At 38.0% G+C, this 17,611-nt stretch overlaps 3 protein-coding genes, 1 non-coding gene and 1 pseudogene across 5 annotated transcripts; 2 read left to right on the top strand and 3 right to left on the bottom strand.

Annotated features, from left to right (window-relative positions):
• Window positions 1-2,202: 2,202 nt before the first annotated feature.
• LOC106389016 (nucleolin-like) lies at window positions 2,203-3,895 on the bottom strand. Its single transcript, XM_048776318.1, has 2 exons — window positions 3,453-3,895; window positions 2,203-3,349 (listed from the first exon to the last, which is right to left on the bottom strand). Exon 2 carries the CDS (start codon window positions 3,317-3,319, stop codon window positions 2,303-2,305), a length of 1,017 nt encoding a protein of 338 aa, XP_048632275.1. The 5' UTR covers window positions 3,320-3,349; window positions 3,453-3,895; the 3' UTR covers window positions 2,203-2,302.
• Window positions 3,896-4,213: 318 nt separating this feature from the next.
• On the top strand, window positions 4,214-4,295 carry TRNAS-UGA. Its single transcript has one exon. It is a non-coding gene; the product is annotated as a tRNA-Ser (tRNA).
• Window positions 4,296-5,875: 1,580 nt separating this feature from the next.
• Window positions 5,876-11,279, top strand: LOC106389017 (protein transport protein Sec24-like At3g07100). Of its 2 annotated transcripts, XM_022716273.2 has the most exons (14): window positions 5,876-6,076; window positions 6,159-7,342; window positions 7,453-7,591; window positions 8,041-8,231; window positions 8,439-8,546; window positions 8,635-8,838; window positions 8,963-9,194; window positions 9,330-9,479; window positions 9,580-9,736; window positions 9,841-9,968; window positions 10,046-10,368; window positions 10,458-10,646; window positions 10,733-10,978; window positions 11,198-11,279. In XM_022716273.2, exons 2-13 carry the CDS (start codon window positions 6,452-6,454, stop codon window positions 10,964-10,966), a joined length of 2,946 nt encoding a protein of 981 aa, XP_022571994.2. In that variant the 5' UTR covers window positions 5,876-6,076; window positions 6,159-6,451; the 3' UTR covers window positions 10,967-10,978; window positions 11,198-11,279. The 2 variants fall into 2 exon arrangements, with proteins under 2 accessions (XP_022571994.2, XP_013684657.2); XM_013829203.3 differs by having other exon boundaries at window positions 10,733-11,229.
• A 107-nt stretch (window positions 11,280-11,386) lies between these two features.
• On the bottom strand, window positions 11,387-13,178 carry LOC106389019 (thiamine-repressible mitochondrial transport protein THI74). The gene is made up of 3 exons (XM_013829205.3): window positions 12,448-13,178; window positions 11,954-12,374; window positions 11,387-11,869 (listed from the first exon to the last, which is right to left on the bottom strand). The coding sequence occupies exons 1-3, from the start codon at window positions 12,985-12,987 to the stop codon at window positions 11,544-11,546; spliced, it is 1,287 nt and encodes a 428-aa protein (XP_013684659.2). The 5' UTR covers window positions 12,988-13,178; the 3' UTR covers window positions 11,387-11,543.
• Window positions 13,179-13,280: 102 nt separating this feature from the next.
• On the bottom strand, window positions 13,281-16,555 carry LOC106389018 (annotated as a pseudogene).
• Window positions 16,556-17,611: the final 1,056 nt, after the last annotated feature.

The following is a 17,611-nucleotide window of genomic DNA, read 5'->3' as shown; positions in this document are numbered from 1 at the left end:
TATGAAACAAATCGGTCAAGGCCCGAAGGAGCATTCGAGTGCAAGGAGGACCTATATATTCAAAAAATGTCAAGTCGTCCACACCCAGCCTTTTCAAAGTCAAAACTGTTTTAACAAGGTTTGATCTAAGTATCTCAGGAGTCTCCCCATCCATGAAGTCATTGAAAGTCTTCGCAGTGTAGAGCATGAATCTTAGAGCCTAAATCTTAGAACAAAAAACTGAATCTAAAGCCAAAACATTATAAAAAGAAATATGTTAGCTTTAAAGTGTATTTTTTATTCTTTTCCCAAAAAGATGAAGGCAAATTGTTGTTGTCCTCTAAGTTCGTTGTATTCAATCAAGGCAAAGAAAAAAAAAAAAGAGGCAGTCACTATCTGTTCAGCTAGGTACAGTCACAAACTGTTTAGTTTGTTTCAGCTATAGTTGCTGTCTCAGGTGAACATCAAAGTCTTTAGGTGATTACAAAAAGAGTTTCTTCTAAGCGTGTATGCAGAAGCTGAAGACTGCTGGATGAGGTATTTTCTAGTCAACAATGTAGCTGAAGATAGAAGACTCTCCTCTCTACTTCAGAGAATACACTCTCTACTTCAGAGAATAGAAACTCTCCAGCTCTTGTGAACCCATGGAAGAGCAAAGTGGAGAAATGAGATGTGTTCGGTGATACATTTGAATCTGAGCACAAAGATATTTGGATTCAATATAGTTCCACATGTTCCACTCCTTGTATCGTTTGTTTTGAAGTCTGGTTTGTTTGATTTCAAGAGAAATGTAGGAGTTTGCTTTTTTTCACTGACTCTAACTTACTATATGTGTATCACTGTGTTTCTTATTTTTATCATTGTCTTTTAACTATAAATCTTTCTACTTTTTTAATCATCTTTCTTCTTTCTAAGAACCCGAAATTCTCCACAATCTTTCCCTTTAACCATATTACATATAGTAAGATTGTAAAGGAATACAAATAAATTTGATAGAAACCAATTATTTTATATTTCATGGACTTTTTGAATCTTTCTAAAAAAAATGCCCAAAAAAGGAACACAACTTTTACCGAGAAAAATAATAGTCATAATCACTTTCATGTCATATGGATAGAGAAACACATTTTAAAAAGTGGAGTAAAAACTCTACTAACTAAAAATAATAAAACCTACTATTATCAAGACGAATCATTTTTAATAATATTACTTAATAATAATAATAATATTGCCTTCCCTTGTGTGTATAGACTTTTCAGTTTTGAGACCTTATAAATTAGGATTAGGAAAATATCCAGATCCGATAAACTAACCCAATCGAAAAAATAATATCAAACTCGAACTAGTAAAATATCTAAATGGATTCAAAATTTTGATATCTAGAAAATCGGAAATGAACCGAATATTGGATTCTTGAAGATACATTAATCATAATTATATATTTAGTATACATTTAGTATTTATACAAAATTTGCTAGAGTTTATCATAAGTTAAAATGAAAAATTTATTTATACTTGTAATCATATTACTTTTCATTATTTTAATAATAATATGTATTTTATATAAATTATAGTACGCAACCTGATTTATTTATATTTTATTTTAAAACATGTACCATGAAATCATTTTAAACTAATATGTCATAATTCAATGTTCACCAAGTCATTTTTTAACCAAGCCTTGTCATCCTTTTTCATAATCAATATAGTGACGATATCTATTTGTATTAATACGAATCATGAACAGAGATCATTAATCTAACTGTTGCTCTCTGCTTTAGTGGTGGTCGTTGTTCCAAATATTTAGCAAGATATGTGAAAAGACAGCAAAATAATTTACTAATTATATCACAAAACTATGATGTGCTAAAGGCCGCAATGATGAATCTGATTCTTGTAGTTCCAGTTTCTTGACGATCTCTAAAGCAATAGGAAACGCAAGGGAATGGAATATGGCGCAGATAACACCAGGCCCCTCACTCAATCATCGCAGTCAGTTAGTAAGCACACCCGACCTGGTTGCTTTACAAATTGGCTTTTCAGATGCAGCTTGGAGAAAGGAATCCAACACAGTAGCTTTTGGATGTATCTTTAAAAACCGGGAAGGTCAATTAATTCATCAGGAAGCTCGGGTTGAAAGATATGTCTCCTCACCTGATCAGTGTCTCCATTACGACCAACTTGTTAACCATAGCTAAAGCTCAAAGTTAAACAGAAATGGTCTAAAAGTAAAAGATTTCTCTTACAGTCTCATCCAATAAAAGTTTGAATCTTTTTGATGTAAGAAAAACAAAAGTTCCAAACTTTCTCAAAAGTGTGTTTCTCAAAAGATCTCGAGGACGAAGGTGGTACAAACAGGACAATGACCTTTCTGAGCCATAAGCTCTTTAGAACAGAGCTTACAAAACGTGTGACCACACGACGTAAAAGTCGCGCCTTTGATCTTCACCTGACAAACGCAGCAACTCACTTCTCCTTCTCCTCCTCCTCCATCTTCTTCTTCTTCTTCCTCGTCTTCGTCTTCTTCGTACTCATCTTCTCCATCATCCATGGCGTATCTTGCTCCCGTCAACCCCATTTGCCTATCCGTCTCCTCCAGCAAATCCATCAGCGACATCGTCTGCTTCGGCGCAGAAGAAGCTTCCTCCTCCTCCGCTTCTCCAAAACCATCATCTTCCTCCTCCTCCTCGTCGTCGCTTGCAGTCTCCGCTTCCGCCGCTTCCTGCGCCGCGACAGCTTCTCTCGCCGACATCTGCCTCTCGTCGACGAACTTCACCACCGGATGACGCCGTATCTTATCGTCGTCCCCGTCTCCGTGATCTCTAACGGAATCGTGACGTGATAACTGCGGTTTAAACGGAGGTCCGTCTCCAGGGATGCTTACGTCAGCGAAATTATTCTCCGGGGTTTTACCCGACCCGACCCGCATTGAGGATCCGCGAGTGAACATCCCGCGTCCTGAGGAGCCAGGTGGATCAGACATCGGAATTGGGTAGACTAAACCGTTGGTATGTGATCGGGTCTGTTTGGGATTGGGGATAAGAATATCCGAGGCGGGGATATGAAAAGACGAGGTCCAAGCGGAACCGGTTCGTTTGAGACGGAGTTTTTCGCGGAATATTTGCCACGTGGTCCGGTCCTTGTGTCCTTCCTTTTCGTATTCGTCGCGTATGATATCGAATAGCGTTTGGCTTGTTGTTGAGCGTTGCGGTAAGAGTGATTGTTGCGGTAAAGGCGGTGGAGAAGGTGGAGATGATGGTTGTATAACGATTTCGCCGCCAAGAACAGCGTCTAGTGTTAGTCCGGCTAACGAGTTACTACGGCTCTTTAACGCCGACATTTAACTCCACGACCATTGTCGGAGGCCAATCTATAACAACGATTAATAAAGTACTTAAAAATGATTTATTTCTTCCAAGCAAACTATAATGGAAATGTCTCTTTAAAAAAATATATTAATGCAAGTGTTTTACCTCTTGCATCTAGTTTAGAGAGTGTTGAACATCGTTTTTTGGCTTAGATTGAAAATTCTAATTTTTGGGTAATTTCTTTATTGTTTTTTTTTTTGGAATGTTTATTAACTTTTTCATCATTCAGACTTAGAATTTTTGTTCTTGTCTCGGATTTTTGTGTGGGTGTAAGTGTTTTAAAATGGAGAACAAGGATCAATGATGAACGAGTCCTAAGGTGAAAAATGATCTAAATTAAGGATGTTCCTATAGTCTTTTTTTTAAAGAAAGTTATTTACTTTTTTTTTGCTGATGATAAATGTGAATTATCAATCTACAAACAAGTTATCAAGTTATGTGTATTTTTAAATAAAAATATTAACAATTTATTTAAACTAAATCTGTAGGCAAATGCCTAGAGCCGTCACAACTTTTTGAAAAGTTTTTTTTATGATATCTCCAATCTTTCATCGTGAAATTTTAACTGATATAGTTTCTTGTACCGGAGTCTTGGACTCTTGGCCATGCTCTATCGAAAAATTTCAAAAGAGTTTTATGAATGAGCAAGAAAATATCCATGCTATCACCAACACTCTGACAATGTCTTAGCTATGGACTTTGATGTTAACCCAATCTCTCATTACATTACGCAACCCTGACCAGCAGCTTTTTTGTAGGAAACAGAATTAGAAGTTGGCATCGTCTAAGGTGAATGAATAGTTACATGCTGTTTTCATGAGAATAAACAATACAACAAATCTTATAGAGACCAAACAAACAAAAGTGTCAATATGTCCGAGTGGTTAAGGAGACAGACTTGAAATCTGTTGGGCTTCGCCCGCGCAGGTTCGAACCCTGCTGTTGACGAAACTTTTTGCAATATAAATCAAAACTGTAATTTACAGAACTACCCATTACCATTGATCTTTTTTTTTGACAATGAAGAAAGACAAGCCTCAATACTTAGACTACACAACCCAAAGACCAGTTAATCTTGGTCCAGTAAGGATTTTATAAAAACGTTACCACGTAACCAACTAACCATAATTCGAAATAATTGCTGAATTAAATTTGCAATATAAATCAAAACTGTAATTTACAGAACTACCCATTACCATTGATCTTTTTTTTTGACAATGAAGAAAGACAAGCCTCAATACTTAGACTACACAACCCAAAGACCAGTTAATCTTGGCCCAGTAAGGATTTTATAAAAACGTTACCACGTAACCAACTAACCATAATTCGAAATAATTGCTGAATTAAATTTGCAATATAAATCAAAACTGTAATTTACAGAACTACCCATTACCATTGATCTTTTTTTTTGACAATGAAGAAAGACAAGCCTCAATACTTAGACTACACAACCCAAAGACCAGTTAATCTTGGCCCAGTAAGGATTTTATAAAAACGTTACCACGTAACCAACTAACCATAATTCGAAATAATTGCTGAATTAAATTTGATTAAATTTGTGTAAAAATCTCATTAGTTTTGGACTAAAGTCCTCATCAGCAAAACTATAGAGACTATTTTTAAAAGAAAAGGTAGATTCAGTAAATAGTATAAACTAGAAGGGGAAAGTGTGCAAGTAGAACAGAGATGAGAATAGGGCTGGGCAAATAAACCGAACCCGAAAATCCGAACCAAACTCGATCCGATAAAAATGAATCCGAACCGATCCGAACCCGACATAAATACCGAATGGATCCTGTTTTTTGGTATTTTGGGTTATGGGTATTATCCGAACCGAACCCGGACCTAAATGGATATCCGATAGAACCCGAAACATTTAAAATCACAAAAAAACTTCTACCAAATATGATCTTAATTCTTAATATGTATCCAAAATACTTTAAGATATTATTGAACTTCTAAAATAATTATCTGTTACATCAAATGAAGGTTGATGGTGGAATGTGGCGGTTGATGCCTGAAGTTTTTAGATTTTGGTTTTGTTTTTATTGAATAATGTTTCTCATTTCATGAGAACTTATTTTTTGTTTTATGATTTCATTTATATGGTTTTCTTTATATCACTAACTATGTTTATCTTTCGCTTGATTTTGAATGATCACGTTTGATGTTTTTTCTTATTTTTGAATCAATTTTACTTATGTTTTGGCTATTAAAATATGTACAAATCATGTATTTTAAATTCGAAAAACCGATTTTATTTATGTTTTAGTGACAAAATAGGTACAAATCAGGTATTTTTAAACCGAAGAACCGATTGGGACCCGAACCCGAAAGTACAATGGGTTATACCGGTTCTTTGAAGATTTACTAACCCCGACCCGAACCCGATAGAACCCGAACCGGTCCCGAACCGAACTTTTATATAACCCGAATGGGGTTGATTTTGATAAACCCGAAAAACCGAAACCCGAATGGATAAAACCGAAACCCGATTGGGACCCCGAATGCCCATGCCTAGATGAGAATATGCAGTTATGTGAGTTCTGGAGCCCATACAAACGGAGCGATTGGTAACCCAGTTCTCGGCCCATATTATCACATCGTCTCCTTCACCGCGCATGATTCTTCTCTCCAACTACGTGTCAAATCGTCTCAGGGTCACGATCTGAAGCCGATCGTTGCTGTAGAATCAGCTTCCTGCTGCGTGAGCTTTCTCTTCACTCGAGGTAGTGTTCCCGCTCTAACCATATATCAAATTGATCTCAATTCAGAACTTATGTAGCTCATATTCAATGGTGATTGATCCAGATCTTCCCGAGCTTTAGAAGAAGTGAGCTGAATAGCGAGTTTCTCTTGTTCATTTCTCGATCTAAATCATAGTCGAAGATCGTCTTTGAGAAAATGCGAAAGGCTATTGCAGAAGTTGCCAGTTTTGAAATTTGAAGTTTAACTAGCGATTGTCAGAGGCGGATCTGTATAGCTGGGTACTGTGAACGGGAACTAGTGTAGTATATAGGTAGAATCTAGGATTGTAATTGATCTGGTCCTTTGCTTTGAGTTTGCCTATAACAGACTCAGGTGTTAAGTTGTTGTAAGCAATAATGAATACGGAGAATCAAGGCTATCCGAATTTTCCAGCTAGGCCTCCTCCGTCTTCCTCCTCTCCGTTCGCATCTGCTCCGCCGCCAGGTGTTCCAACTCAATCCGGTGGACCAGAGAGTGTTGGCTTTAGGCCACCTACTAGGCCTTTTACACCTTCTGGTCCTCCTATGGCTCCACCAGTGGGAGTGATGAGGCCTTTCCAGCCTCCTTTGGTTTCTCAGATTCCAGGTCAAGGGATTAGACCTCCACCTCCACCGCCATCGTCTAATTCGTTTCCTTCAACAGCTTATGGTCCTCCTGGTGGCGGCTCTTTTCAGCGTTTTCCAACTCCTCCTCCTAGTGGTCCACCAACAACTCAAACGCTTGCGGGTCACTTCTCGCCTCCAATGCAACCAATGGGGCCTCCGTCACAAAGTATGACTTCTGGGGTGCCTGGAGGATATGCTTCTCCCCCTGTGACTGGTTTTCAACAGTCCATGCCTTCAGTTAATCCGTCGTATCCTGGTGTTGGTGGTCCACAGCCTTCTTTTCCTCCGTCATCATATCCTCCTCAGACGGGAGGTTTTGCTCAGCCTCCAGGACAGCAGAACCTGCATCCGAGCTATGCACCTCCGACAAGCAACGTACAAGGCTTGGCTGAAGATTTCAATTCGCTGTCCCTTACAAATATTCCGGGGTCGCTTGAGCCAGGACTTGATCCAGCCTCGTTTCCAAGGCCATTGGATGGTGACGTGGAGCCAAATACGTTTGCCGAAATGTACCCCATGAATTGCCATTCCAGATATCTACGGCTGACAACTAGTGCTATACCAAGTTCACAGTCTCTGGCGTCGAGGTGGCATTTGCCTCTAGGAGCTGTGGTTTGTCCACTTGCTGAGGCTCCTGAAGGGGTTAGTATTCGTCTTTTACTTTCATGTTTTACTTATCTTGAACTCTTCACGTGCCACATATGAGCCGCATTTAACTTTCCGTAATTTTGAAAATTGTCGTTTATATGCAGGAGGAAGTAACACTTATTGATTTTGGATCAAGTGGCATCATCCGCTGCAGAAGATGCCGTACCTATGTGAATCCTTATGTGACCTTTACAGATTCTGGAAGAAAGTGGCGGTGTAATATTTGTTCTATGCTCAATGATGGTAAGTAATTTTTCCAAATCTTCAGGATTGGTTTGTTAACCAAAGTGCTATAGAAGGTCTTGTTGGTTGAATATGCCTTGTCTAATGGTCGTAAAAATTCTTCTCTCTGATTTTTAGAAATAGTCAGTCTTTTCCAGTTGTCTTTGTATAATCTATTTGTGTTTAAATTGAGTTTTGTGGGTTTCTCTGGTTTTCCTTTATGAGGAAGTGGCTATCATCAGGGATCTTGTAGTATTAGCGTATATGGAACTGGGGAAAGCTACAAGGAACTGTATTTGGCTTTGTGTATGTTTTTCCTTTTGCGGTGGAATGTCATCTGTGTTCAGTCATTTAAATGTCCTCATTTTTACTTTCCGTAAATTATTTGATCGATGGCTCGTTGCTTAGTACATTTAGGCATATGTATATATCATGAAGATTCATAGTTATGGGTCAAATTTCTTGTTCAGTACCTGGTGAATACTTTTCACATTTGGATGCAACTGGCCGAAGAATGGACTTGGATCAACGGCCTGAGCTGACAAAGGGCAGTGTTGAAATCATTGCTCCAACAGAATACATGGTTCGGCCTCCGATGCCACCCATCTACTTCTTCCTCATCGATGTTTCATTTTCAGCTGCTAAAAGTGGGATGCTTGAGGTAAGAATGCTGAATGTTAATATTCCTCCTTGTAATTTTTCTGTGCATTAAAATTATTCTTCCTTAGTTAGAAGTAAGAACCAATCTAAGCATGATTTATCTGAATACACTACGTACCAATGGATGTAGACCAGATTAGACACGCTCTCCCTTTTAGAGGCAAGCTGCCCTGAAATTTAGATCTTGCACTGACCCCTTTTTTGGCAGGTTGCTGCTCAAACGATCAAGTCTTGTTTGGATAACCTGCCTGGTTATCCCAGAACTCAAATTGGATTTATTACTTATGACAGCACTTTACATTTTTACAATATGAAGGTAAGAGAATTCTAATTACGCAGGAAGTTTGGTTCGGAAATACTTTTAGCCTTTATCAGGTATTAATTTTTGGACCTTGGAAATGCAGTCATCTTTGAGCCAACCGCAAATGATGGTGGTTTCAGATCTAGATGATATATTTGTCCCATTACCGGATGATCTCCTTGTCAATCTATCTGAATCTAGAAATGTGGTGGAAGCCTTTTTAGACAGTCTGCCTCTGATGTTTCAAAATAATGTCAATGTGGAATCGGCTTTTGGTCCATCCCTCAAAGCGGCGTACATGGTTATGGTTAGTTACTATACTGCCATGTCAAATGAACATCACATATTTCATTTGATTTCAGTGTCCTATATGGAACCTCCTCCGGAATTTGTATCAGTTTGTAGTTGATTCTGTTTTCTCTTCATTTCAGAACCAACTTGGTGGCAAGCTGCTAATTTTCCAGAACTCGTTACCTTCTCTGGGTGCTGGGCGGTTAAAGTTGCGCGGAGATGATCCTCGTGTCTATGGAACTGAAAAAGAATATACTTTAAGGGTAGCGGAAGACAACTTCTATAAGCAAATGGCTGCCGATTGTACCAAGTTCCAGATAGGAATTAATGTTTATGCATTCAGTGATAAGTACACTGATATTGCCTCCTTAGGTACGTTACCGTTATGGATTATTACTGATGGGGTTTGGACTCGATGGCTAAGTAGTAGTGTCTTCTCCCCTTATTGCTGTTTCAAATGTGGAGGCTTTATTAGTTTTATGTAGTAAAATGCATTGCTTTGTGTAGGGACTCTGGCTAAATACACTGGAGGACAGGTGTACTATTATCCAGGTTTCCAATCATCTATTCATGGAGATAAGTTAAGACACGAACTGGCTAGAGACCTTACAAGGGAAACTGCTTGGGAATCCGTTATGCGAATAAGATGTGGAAAAGGTTAAAGAGTTCATGATACAATCTTTATTTGTGCTATGTCACTCGATTCTGCTAAATTCGTTGATATGCTACATGTGATCTTATATATTTTGACATGCAGGAATTCGTTTCTCTTCCTACCATGGGAACTTCATGCTAAGGTCTACTGACCTGATTGCTCTTCCTGCTGTTGACTGTGACAAAGCATATGCAATGCAGCTAACTCTGGAAGAGACATTGCTAACAACCCCGACGGTGTATTTCCAAGTCGCTCTACTGTATCCTTGAATAGTTGATACTTAAAAACAAACTTGCGTTTGATGTTTGATTTTCATCTGGTAAAGCACATCATGTGGTTTTAATAATCCTTAACAGACCCAAGATATACTGCTTCTTGCGGAGAGAGGCGTATAAGGGTACACACAGCTGTTGCACCAGTGGTTACAGATCTTGGAGAGATGTATAGACAAGCAGACACCGGTTCCATTCTCTCTGTATATACTAGATTAGGTAGGATACATTTGAATTTTCTCAGTAGGATCATGTGTTACTTTAGATACTATTTCATGGCCGTTTTAATTATGCAGCAATTGAGAAAACTTTGTCCGGAAAACTGGATGATGCACGGAATGCTATACAGCAAAAGATTGTTAAAGCTTTAAGAGAGTATCGTAATCTTCACTCGGTGCAGCATCGGTTGGGGTCTAGATTAATATACCCAGAGTCTCTGAAGTTCTTGCCATTGTACGGACTGGCAATTTGTAAGTCCACTCCTCTTCAAGGTGGACCTGCTGATGCTTCACTTGACGAGCGCTGTGCAGCAGGTTTCACCATGATGGCTCTGCCTGTCAAAAATCTATTGAAACTGTTATATCCCAATTTATTCCGTGTTGACGAGTGGCTCTTAAAGGTTTGTGCATCTCTATTCTCAATGTACATTATCAAACATTTATTTCCAGAAAATTCTTAAAAAGCTTTTATGAATTCATATGTTTGCAGCCATCAGCAGACCTTGATGACCTCAAGGACGTACTAAGGAGAGTGCCTCTGGCTGCTCAGAGTTTGGATTCTAGAGGACTTTACATATATGATGATGGTTTTCTATTGGTTTTGTGGTTTGGCCGGATGCTTTCACCTGACATTGCTAAAAATCTTCTTGGAACTGACTTTGCAGCAGAGCTCTCAAGGGTATGCTGGTTAAACCATTCATACGATGGTGGTTAAGTATCTGTAAAATCACAATGCATGTGTCTTTCTTGTTGGTTGGACTTTAGGTTACACTGCAGGAGCAAGAGAATGGGATGTCAAAGAAGCTAATGAGACTGATAAAGAAAGTGAGGGAGAATGATCCGTCGTATCATCCCATGTGTTTCCTAGTGAGGCAAGGAGAACAACCCCGAGAAGGCTTCCTTTTCCTCCGTCATCTCACTGAAGACCAGATGGGTGGTTCTACTAGTTATGTTGATTGGATTCTGCAAATTCACCGCCAAGTCCAACAAAATGCGTGATAGTTTACAATGGTAAGAAACCTTCAGTTCCATGTTATATCAATACATACCCTTGATTTTTTCTTCATTTGTTTTATATATAGAACTTTTCTCAAGTGCAGGCTTTTATTTGCCTAACCAGAATGTGTTTTGTTCTAAAGATTAGACGTTTTGTTTTTCCTCTGTTGCCTCTTTTTCTTTCTTTCTTTCCATTTTTTATCTTGTGGTCTGTTAACAATCTATCTTAATCAGGGATATTTACAAGATGGCTTCTGTTGATTGTATATTTTGTGATTAGATCTTTGATTCCATCAAGGCGACTACATTTTAAACATAGTTATGCAAAGGATAGATGTACTATTATCCATGCTTCCATCTGGTTTTAGTGTAATAAAACAGATGAACCTTTTTTATTTTGGTATTGTATTGTAACCAAGTCCATGATCTCAGACAATTTTATTACTATATTTCCTGCTACATTCGTATATCAATATTCAACGATTTACAGACTAAATCACAACAAAAAAAAAGAAAAAAGTTATCAGAAAACAAGAGAGCAAAACGATATAAGCACCATGGCCATTAGAGTATGAAACAATTATGACGCTAGGGTCTCTGAAGAATCTACTCGTATGCTATCCGACACAACCTGAGGAGGATCTGTGAACGAAGTCCCAGGTTCTAACTCAATACATGTCTCTTTGGATCTACAAAACATCTCTGCAGGAATATTAATGCCTGCAAAGCCAACCATTACAGCTGCAGCACCAATGTAGTCGGTGAAGCTTGGTTTGTTCCCTGCTAAGGTGTCTACAATGGCTGCCAATGGAACCTGAATGGTTAGCCCAGCCGTTGCCACTGTGGTTGTCGTCAAAAGTACTGCCTTTGCCCATAGATAGTCACTGAGTACATTATCTAACAAACCTGAAAACTCAAACCACACATCATTCAACATCAAATCCTGACTGTAATAACTTCAACAGACTATGATGGATGTGGATAGCATACCTTTGCCAACCACTAGACCCAACTGTTTCAAGGTTAATGCGTTGAAGCGTTCTCTCTTTGTAAAGTTGAGTATCAGAGCAACAGGTAGGAAGATAAAGAAGTTGAAGAGACCTAGAAACCCAAGAAGCTGAGCCATACTGAAACGGCCGTTCTTTTCATCATCATCAGGAAGCTTTTTGCGTATAAGAGTGATGTAGACAGCGTAAAACGCCGCCGAGAGAAGAGAAAGAACATCTCCCAGAAGAGGGTTTTTTGCCGTTGCAGTTGAGTTTGATTCCGAGTCACCCAAACTCACGATGATAGTCCCAGACATACAAAGAAGAACGCTGAAGAGCTTCAACCACGTGAACTTCTCTCCCAAGAATATTAATGACACAAGAAAAGTGAATAGGCTTGACGAGCTGCTTAAGATTGTATTTGACTGCAACTCACAAAAATGAAAAAAACGTCTCAGATCAAGTCTTTGTAACAAAACATTCAGAATAAGTTCTTACCGTGACAGTTGTGTACTTGAGAGAGAGATTGAAAGTGAGCTGCGCCAAGAACCAAAACGGACATATCACAAGGCTTACTTTAGCAACACGCATCCTTGTCCAACGTCCCTTCTCATCTAACCCTTTAGCACAAATCTCACCACTACCATCAAGCTCTACACTTTCCACACCAGATTCAATCCCACTACCATCTCCCTCCTCTTCTCTAACAACAACCCCTGATCCTTCAGACACATCTGACACCACCACCACACCACCTCCTCCAAGCAAAACATCCTTCTCTGACTCAACCAACTCCAGCAAATGAGACCTTTTGCTTCTCCAAAACAGTATACTCCCATACGCATCTTCTAAATACCGACCGATCTCGAAGAGAGGAAGGTACACGACGAACAATGAGTTGCAGATGAAAGTGATCAAGAAGGGAGAAACGCCGGCGCCGACCACAGATTGGACTACGAAGCTTGCCGCAATCCAAATCATGGCAACAGCGAGTATATAGATCAGACCCAATACCCATCTCCATACCTTGCTTGACATTATCTCCTTGGATTCCAATTAGGAAAGAAAAATGAAAAAAGGAATAAACTTTGAGCTCAATTGTACATTGTAGAGCTTGAATCGAAGATCTCTTCTAGCGGAAAATTTTCCAGAGATGCAACGAGCGTTTAAGGAGACGACAAGGGAGCTAATGCAGAGACGGATATTGAGATCGGCTACAGTTTCGCGGATGCTTTGAGCTTGAATATGGCTTTCTTATAGGCCCAATTATGGCTTTCTTATAGGCCCAATATGAGTTTTCTTTTAGCCCAATAGTGTTAAAGACCTTTTAGAATCTATACCATTTTGAGAAGTTATTTTTAGCAACTTTTTTTAGCAAACTACAACAACCCAAGTCATATTATTGGTAATTTTTTTTTGAATTTTCCAGCTTTTATTAGGAGTTGACTTTGATTGAAAAGGAACAAAAATTATCAGACTGGCAATAATCATCTTATTTTTTATATTAACTTTAAGATCAGAGAATTTATGTTTTGAGATTGCGTTAGGTGTTAGTCATACAGTCGATTTATCTTTAAAAAGTTACTAAATACTTGGAAAATAAAAGCAGTAATTAAAGAGTTAATTTTGCAAGAATTAATATATTTGAATATGTTTATCTATAAACTATCATACGAATTCACCAATATATGGGATGCTATTTAACTGGTTTTATCAAAATCAATTGTTGAATATGTTTGTCTATGAACTATAGCACCAATTCACCATTAATATGTGTTGCTATTTAACTGATCTTTATAAGCTTCTGTGGACACCAAAGCTATACTAATGGATCATTTTGACAAGAAAACAAGATGTTAACTATAAACAAGGAGAGATCAATGTCCAAATCATAAAACCAAGAATAAGAATCCATGAAAATTTGCATTTCTCGAGCTATGAACACACAACTAGAATATACACAATGAAACAAAACAGAACATTACAACACAAAGAAGGTAACACCATTATATACATTTACACAAAAAAAAAAAACGTCTATCACTATTCTCTAATATGAATCAAAAATATCAAGGAGACAAAGAGATGTAAATATAAAAATCAAGAAGCACTTGGGTTCCTGGAGTGTGATGCACTTGGGTTTAAGGAAGGTGCTGCACTTGGGTTTAATGACTGGGCTGCACTAGGGTTCCGTGAATGAGCTCTCGAAGCAACTCCCCATTCCATTGCCTCTGCCACGGCTCTTTCCCGTTCCTCAGCCGCTGCAGAATCATCACCGGACGTTTCACCCGATGGCTGAGGAGGAGAAGGAATGTCGTCGTAGCGTGGAACAGAGATAGATCCATCGGGAGCTGTTCCCAAGAAACCTAGAGCGGTCACGACGTCGCTTATGAGTGGCCGTACCGTTCCCTCTTCCTGTAAACACATCGCAGCCACGGCCACGGCCTGGTTAAGTGCTTTCTCTGGGAACACTCCTTCCAGACTTGGATCCGCTAACTCATGGAACCTGCCCGGTTCTTTGAACATTGGTTGTGCCTAAAACACACAAAACAATCTTGATTTGTTATGTTGAGATTAAGCAAAAGCAAAAAAAAATTCATATAATCAGGTTCGGTCCTGAGCAAAGCACCAATGAAACATTCGTTTTGGCCTCCAAATTTTTAAAAACGTTTATACATGCTGTATAGTCTTAAACTGAAAAAAAAATTCATTAAGATTCATCTTAAAATGTTTTTAACCTCTAATAGTCTAAAGAGACAAAATATAACTCACCCAAGTCACTAGATTATGTTCATCTTTGGCTCTTGTCGTATCGATAACTCTTCTTCCAGTTATCAGTTCCAACAACACAACTCCGAAGCTATAAACATCAGATTTAATAGTTAACTGACCGGTTCTCTGATACTCTGGAGCACAGTACCCGTAAGTTCCCATAACTCTGGAGGACACATGCTGTTTGTCCCCGGTAGGACCTACCTTTGCTAGCCCAAAATCAGATAACTTGGCGTTGAAGTCACTGTCCAAAAGGATATTTGCTGCCTTGAGATCTCTGTAGATCACCGGAGGATTTGCCTTGTCATGCAAGTATTCAAGACCCATCGCTGCTCCTAGGGCAATTCTCATTCTTGTGTCCCAATCCAACGGTTCTTGGTCTGGTGTTAGCTCTGTAAGCATTTCAAATCAACAATCAAATACTGGAACTAATCCAATAAAACAGTTAAGATTGATTCTTAGTTTTGTAGTTTGTACCAAGGAGATGATCTTCGAGTGAGCCACGAGACATGTACTCATAGACAAGAAGTCTCTGATCTCCATCAGCACAATACCCAATGAGATTCACAAGATGCTTGTGATGCAAAAGACTTAACATCATCACTTCTACGATGAACTCTCTGTTCCCTTGCAGCCCGTTTCTATCTAGTTGCTTCACTGCCACAGCCTGAATCCAAAAACAACCGTTATAATCTTCTTGAGAAATTTTTTTTGTATATAGAAATGTTGAAACAGACATCATGAAACTATTCCATAATCAAACTATTGATATCTGTTTTTTCCATCTGACCAACTAGTCAAACTAATCTTGAGAATGATCTTGAAACTAGTTAGCAATAACCTTGTCACATTTTTCGAGTTTTCCCTTGTAAACCCTACCGAAGCCACCTTCACCGATTAAACATTCTTTTCTGAAGTTCTTGGTGGCAGTTGCTAGCTCCCTGAAGGTGAATGTTTGTGCATCAATGTTGTTGGTCACTTCTTTGTTTGCATCATTGTTCTTGTTCTGCTCATTTTCAGCCTTGTCTGGATTCTCTGCAAGAACCAACATCAAAGCTTATAAAACCTAATACATAAATATTGAAAATGTCTCAAATATTATGTAGAGTTTATGAGCTTACCAGGGTGTGTTTTGTTGTTGTCTCTACCGGTCAACTCACCATTTCTCCGGCGGCTGTTTTCTGAATCTCTGGGAGTTTTTTTCTTTTCATGGAAATGAAAACATGAAAAGCAATTCATCTCTTCTCTAAGAACTCTTTCTCTAGAAAACTTCGATCTCTCTTTTTTTTTTTTCCTTCTTCTTTTTGTGATTAAGAATCAACAAATGTCTGCGTTGACAAGAAAAAAGAGAGGGTATTTTCAGATAAAAGAAACATTTATCTGGAAAATAAACGTGGGTATATTGAGATAAAGCAAAGCAAACCTTAGAAGAATCCTTCATACACAACAACGGTTGCTTCTTTCCCAAAAAAACCTTAGGTTTTTTTTAATCTTGACCTTATTATGTTTTCAACCTCAAGATCTAACAAAACCCAGATCAAGAAAAACAAAAACAACGCCAAAACCGTCGAGAAAATTGGAAGGAGAAAACAGATTCTTCAGGTGTTAGTTTTCTGAATTTGTCTTAATATAGACGATTAAACTATTGTTTAATTAATGTAATATATATGAAAATGGTGTCCATCTCATGTTTGTGTGCAGTATGCTGTATGCCTCACATTTCATGTGCAAGTTGTATTTAAAAATACACAAAAAAATGCTTCGGAGATTATAAACGAATGATGAAGTATTAATATCATGGAGACCATGAAATGAATACAATAAAATGATTGGATGCAATGTTGATGGTTGCACGAACTATATATTTAAAAAATAAAAATGGAAATTATTGTAACATTATTATTATGAATGTTTAGTGAGGTACAGTATCTAGTATAAGGTTTGACACGATGGATCACCCAAAAGCTGATAACTCAAGAGACGTTATATCTTGACCGAATGTTCTGCTCAGATCAACGTCTTTGACGACGATAGATCCGTGCGTGCATGCAGACAAAGCAACAGCGTTGTTTCATTCTCCTATTAAAAGTGACATTACTAGATACCTTTCAGGCAACCACTACAAGAAATAGTTCACATTTTGACCACTATATCCGACAACAAATGGTCAAAAACACACTATTTTGTCCAATTTCTAACCATTTACAACCGTCAGAAATGAGCTTTGGTTGGAAAGTGGTCAATAATTTTTGACCACATAGATGGTCAGGAAAAGTCGTCAAAAATGTTATCAGTAAGTGGTCACAATGTTCCTGACCATTTTCTGACCAATTTATGATAATTTTAACCATTTATTAATAAATTTATCTAGTTATTTCAATTAAATTTATTAATCAATAAAACTGTATTTAAAATACAAATGACTAAATCAAATATAGTTTAGATTTCAAACCTAAATCATTAACATTGAAATAGTTTTAATATAGTACTTACATAAGGTTTAAAACCAACAAATAAAGCTACAAAACGCAAGCATAATAATGTCTGCATCTGCATCAAGCAATTCTGACAATTTACTCACAACCTTATGTGCCATAACAATCTTCTCATCTACTTGTCTTCTGTTTGTAATCCGTAATTGTGCTTCTTTGTCTTATACATGAAACTAGCTGAAGGTACTTGTCCTGGGTCTGTCATTGTTCCAATCCAAAACGGTGACCTTTAATTATATGGTTTTCCTGTAAAATGAGAAGCATATAAGAAAGAATAAACAAATTTGATAACTATTAAAACTAACTTACCATGAAAACTAGAGTGTTGATTTTTGCCTGGGTAAGAAAAAATTCAATCTTACCTGAATGAAAATTTAGAAAATTCTTTATAATACATA

The sequence above is a fragment of the Brassica napus genome, chromosome A3 (assembly GCF_020379485.1).
Source record: "Brassica napus cultivar Da-Ae chromosome A3, Da-Ae, whole genome shotgun sequence".
NCBI classification, from domain to species: domain Eukaryota; kingdom Viridiplantae; phylum Streptophyta; class Magnoliopsida; order Brassicales; family Brassicaceae; genus Brassica; species Brassica napus.
Note: the sequence above shows the minus strand (reverse complement) of the source record. Positions and strands in the feature narration are given on the sequence as shown.

Excerpts from the sequence above, each read along its gene's own strand:
- LOC106389016 (XM_048776318.1), bottom strand. The coding sequence starts at position 3,319 with ATGTCGGCGTTAAAGAGCCGTAGTAACTCGTTAGCCGGACTAACACTA.
- LOC106389017 (XM_022716273.2), top strand. The coding sequence starts at position 6,452 with ATGAATACGGAGAATCAAGGCTATCCGAATTTTCCAGCTAGGCCTCCT. Across the intron at positions 8,839-8,962 it reads AAGCGGCGTACATGGTTATG|AACCAACTTGGTGGCAAGCT; the intron begins GTTAGTTACTAT and ends TCTTCATTTCAG. Across the intron at positions 9,969-10,045 it reads CTCTGTATATACTAGATTAG|CAATTGAGAAAACTTTGTCC; the intron begins GTAGGATACATT and ends TTAATTATGCAG.
- LOC106389019 (XM_013829205.3), bottom strand. The coding sequence starts at position 12,987 with ATGTCAAGCAAGGTATGGAGATGGGTATTGGGTCTGATCTATATACTC. Across the intron at positions 12,375-12,447 it reads TCAAGTACACAACTGTCACG|TCAAATACAATCTTAAGCAG; the intron begins GTAAGAACTTAT and ends TGTGAGTTGCAG. Across the intron at positions 11,870-11,953 it reads GGGTCTAGTGGTTGGCAAAG|GTTTGTTAGATAATGTACTC; the intron begins GTATGCTATCCA and ends TTGAGTTTTCAG.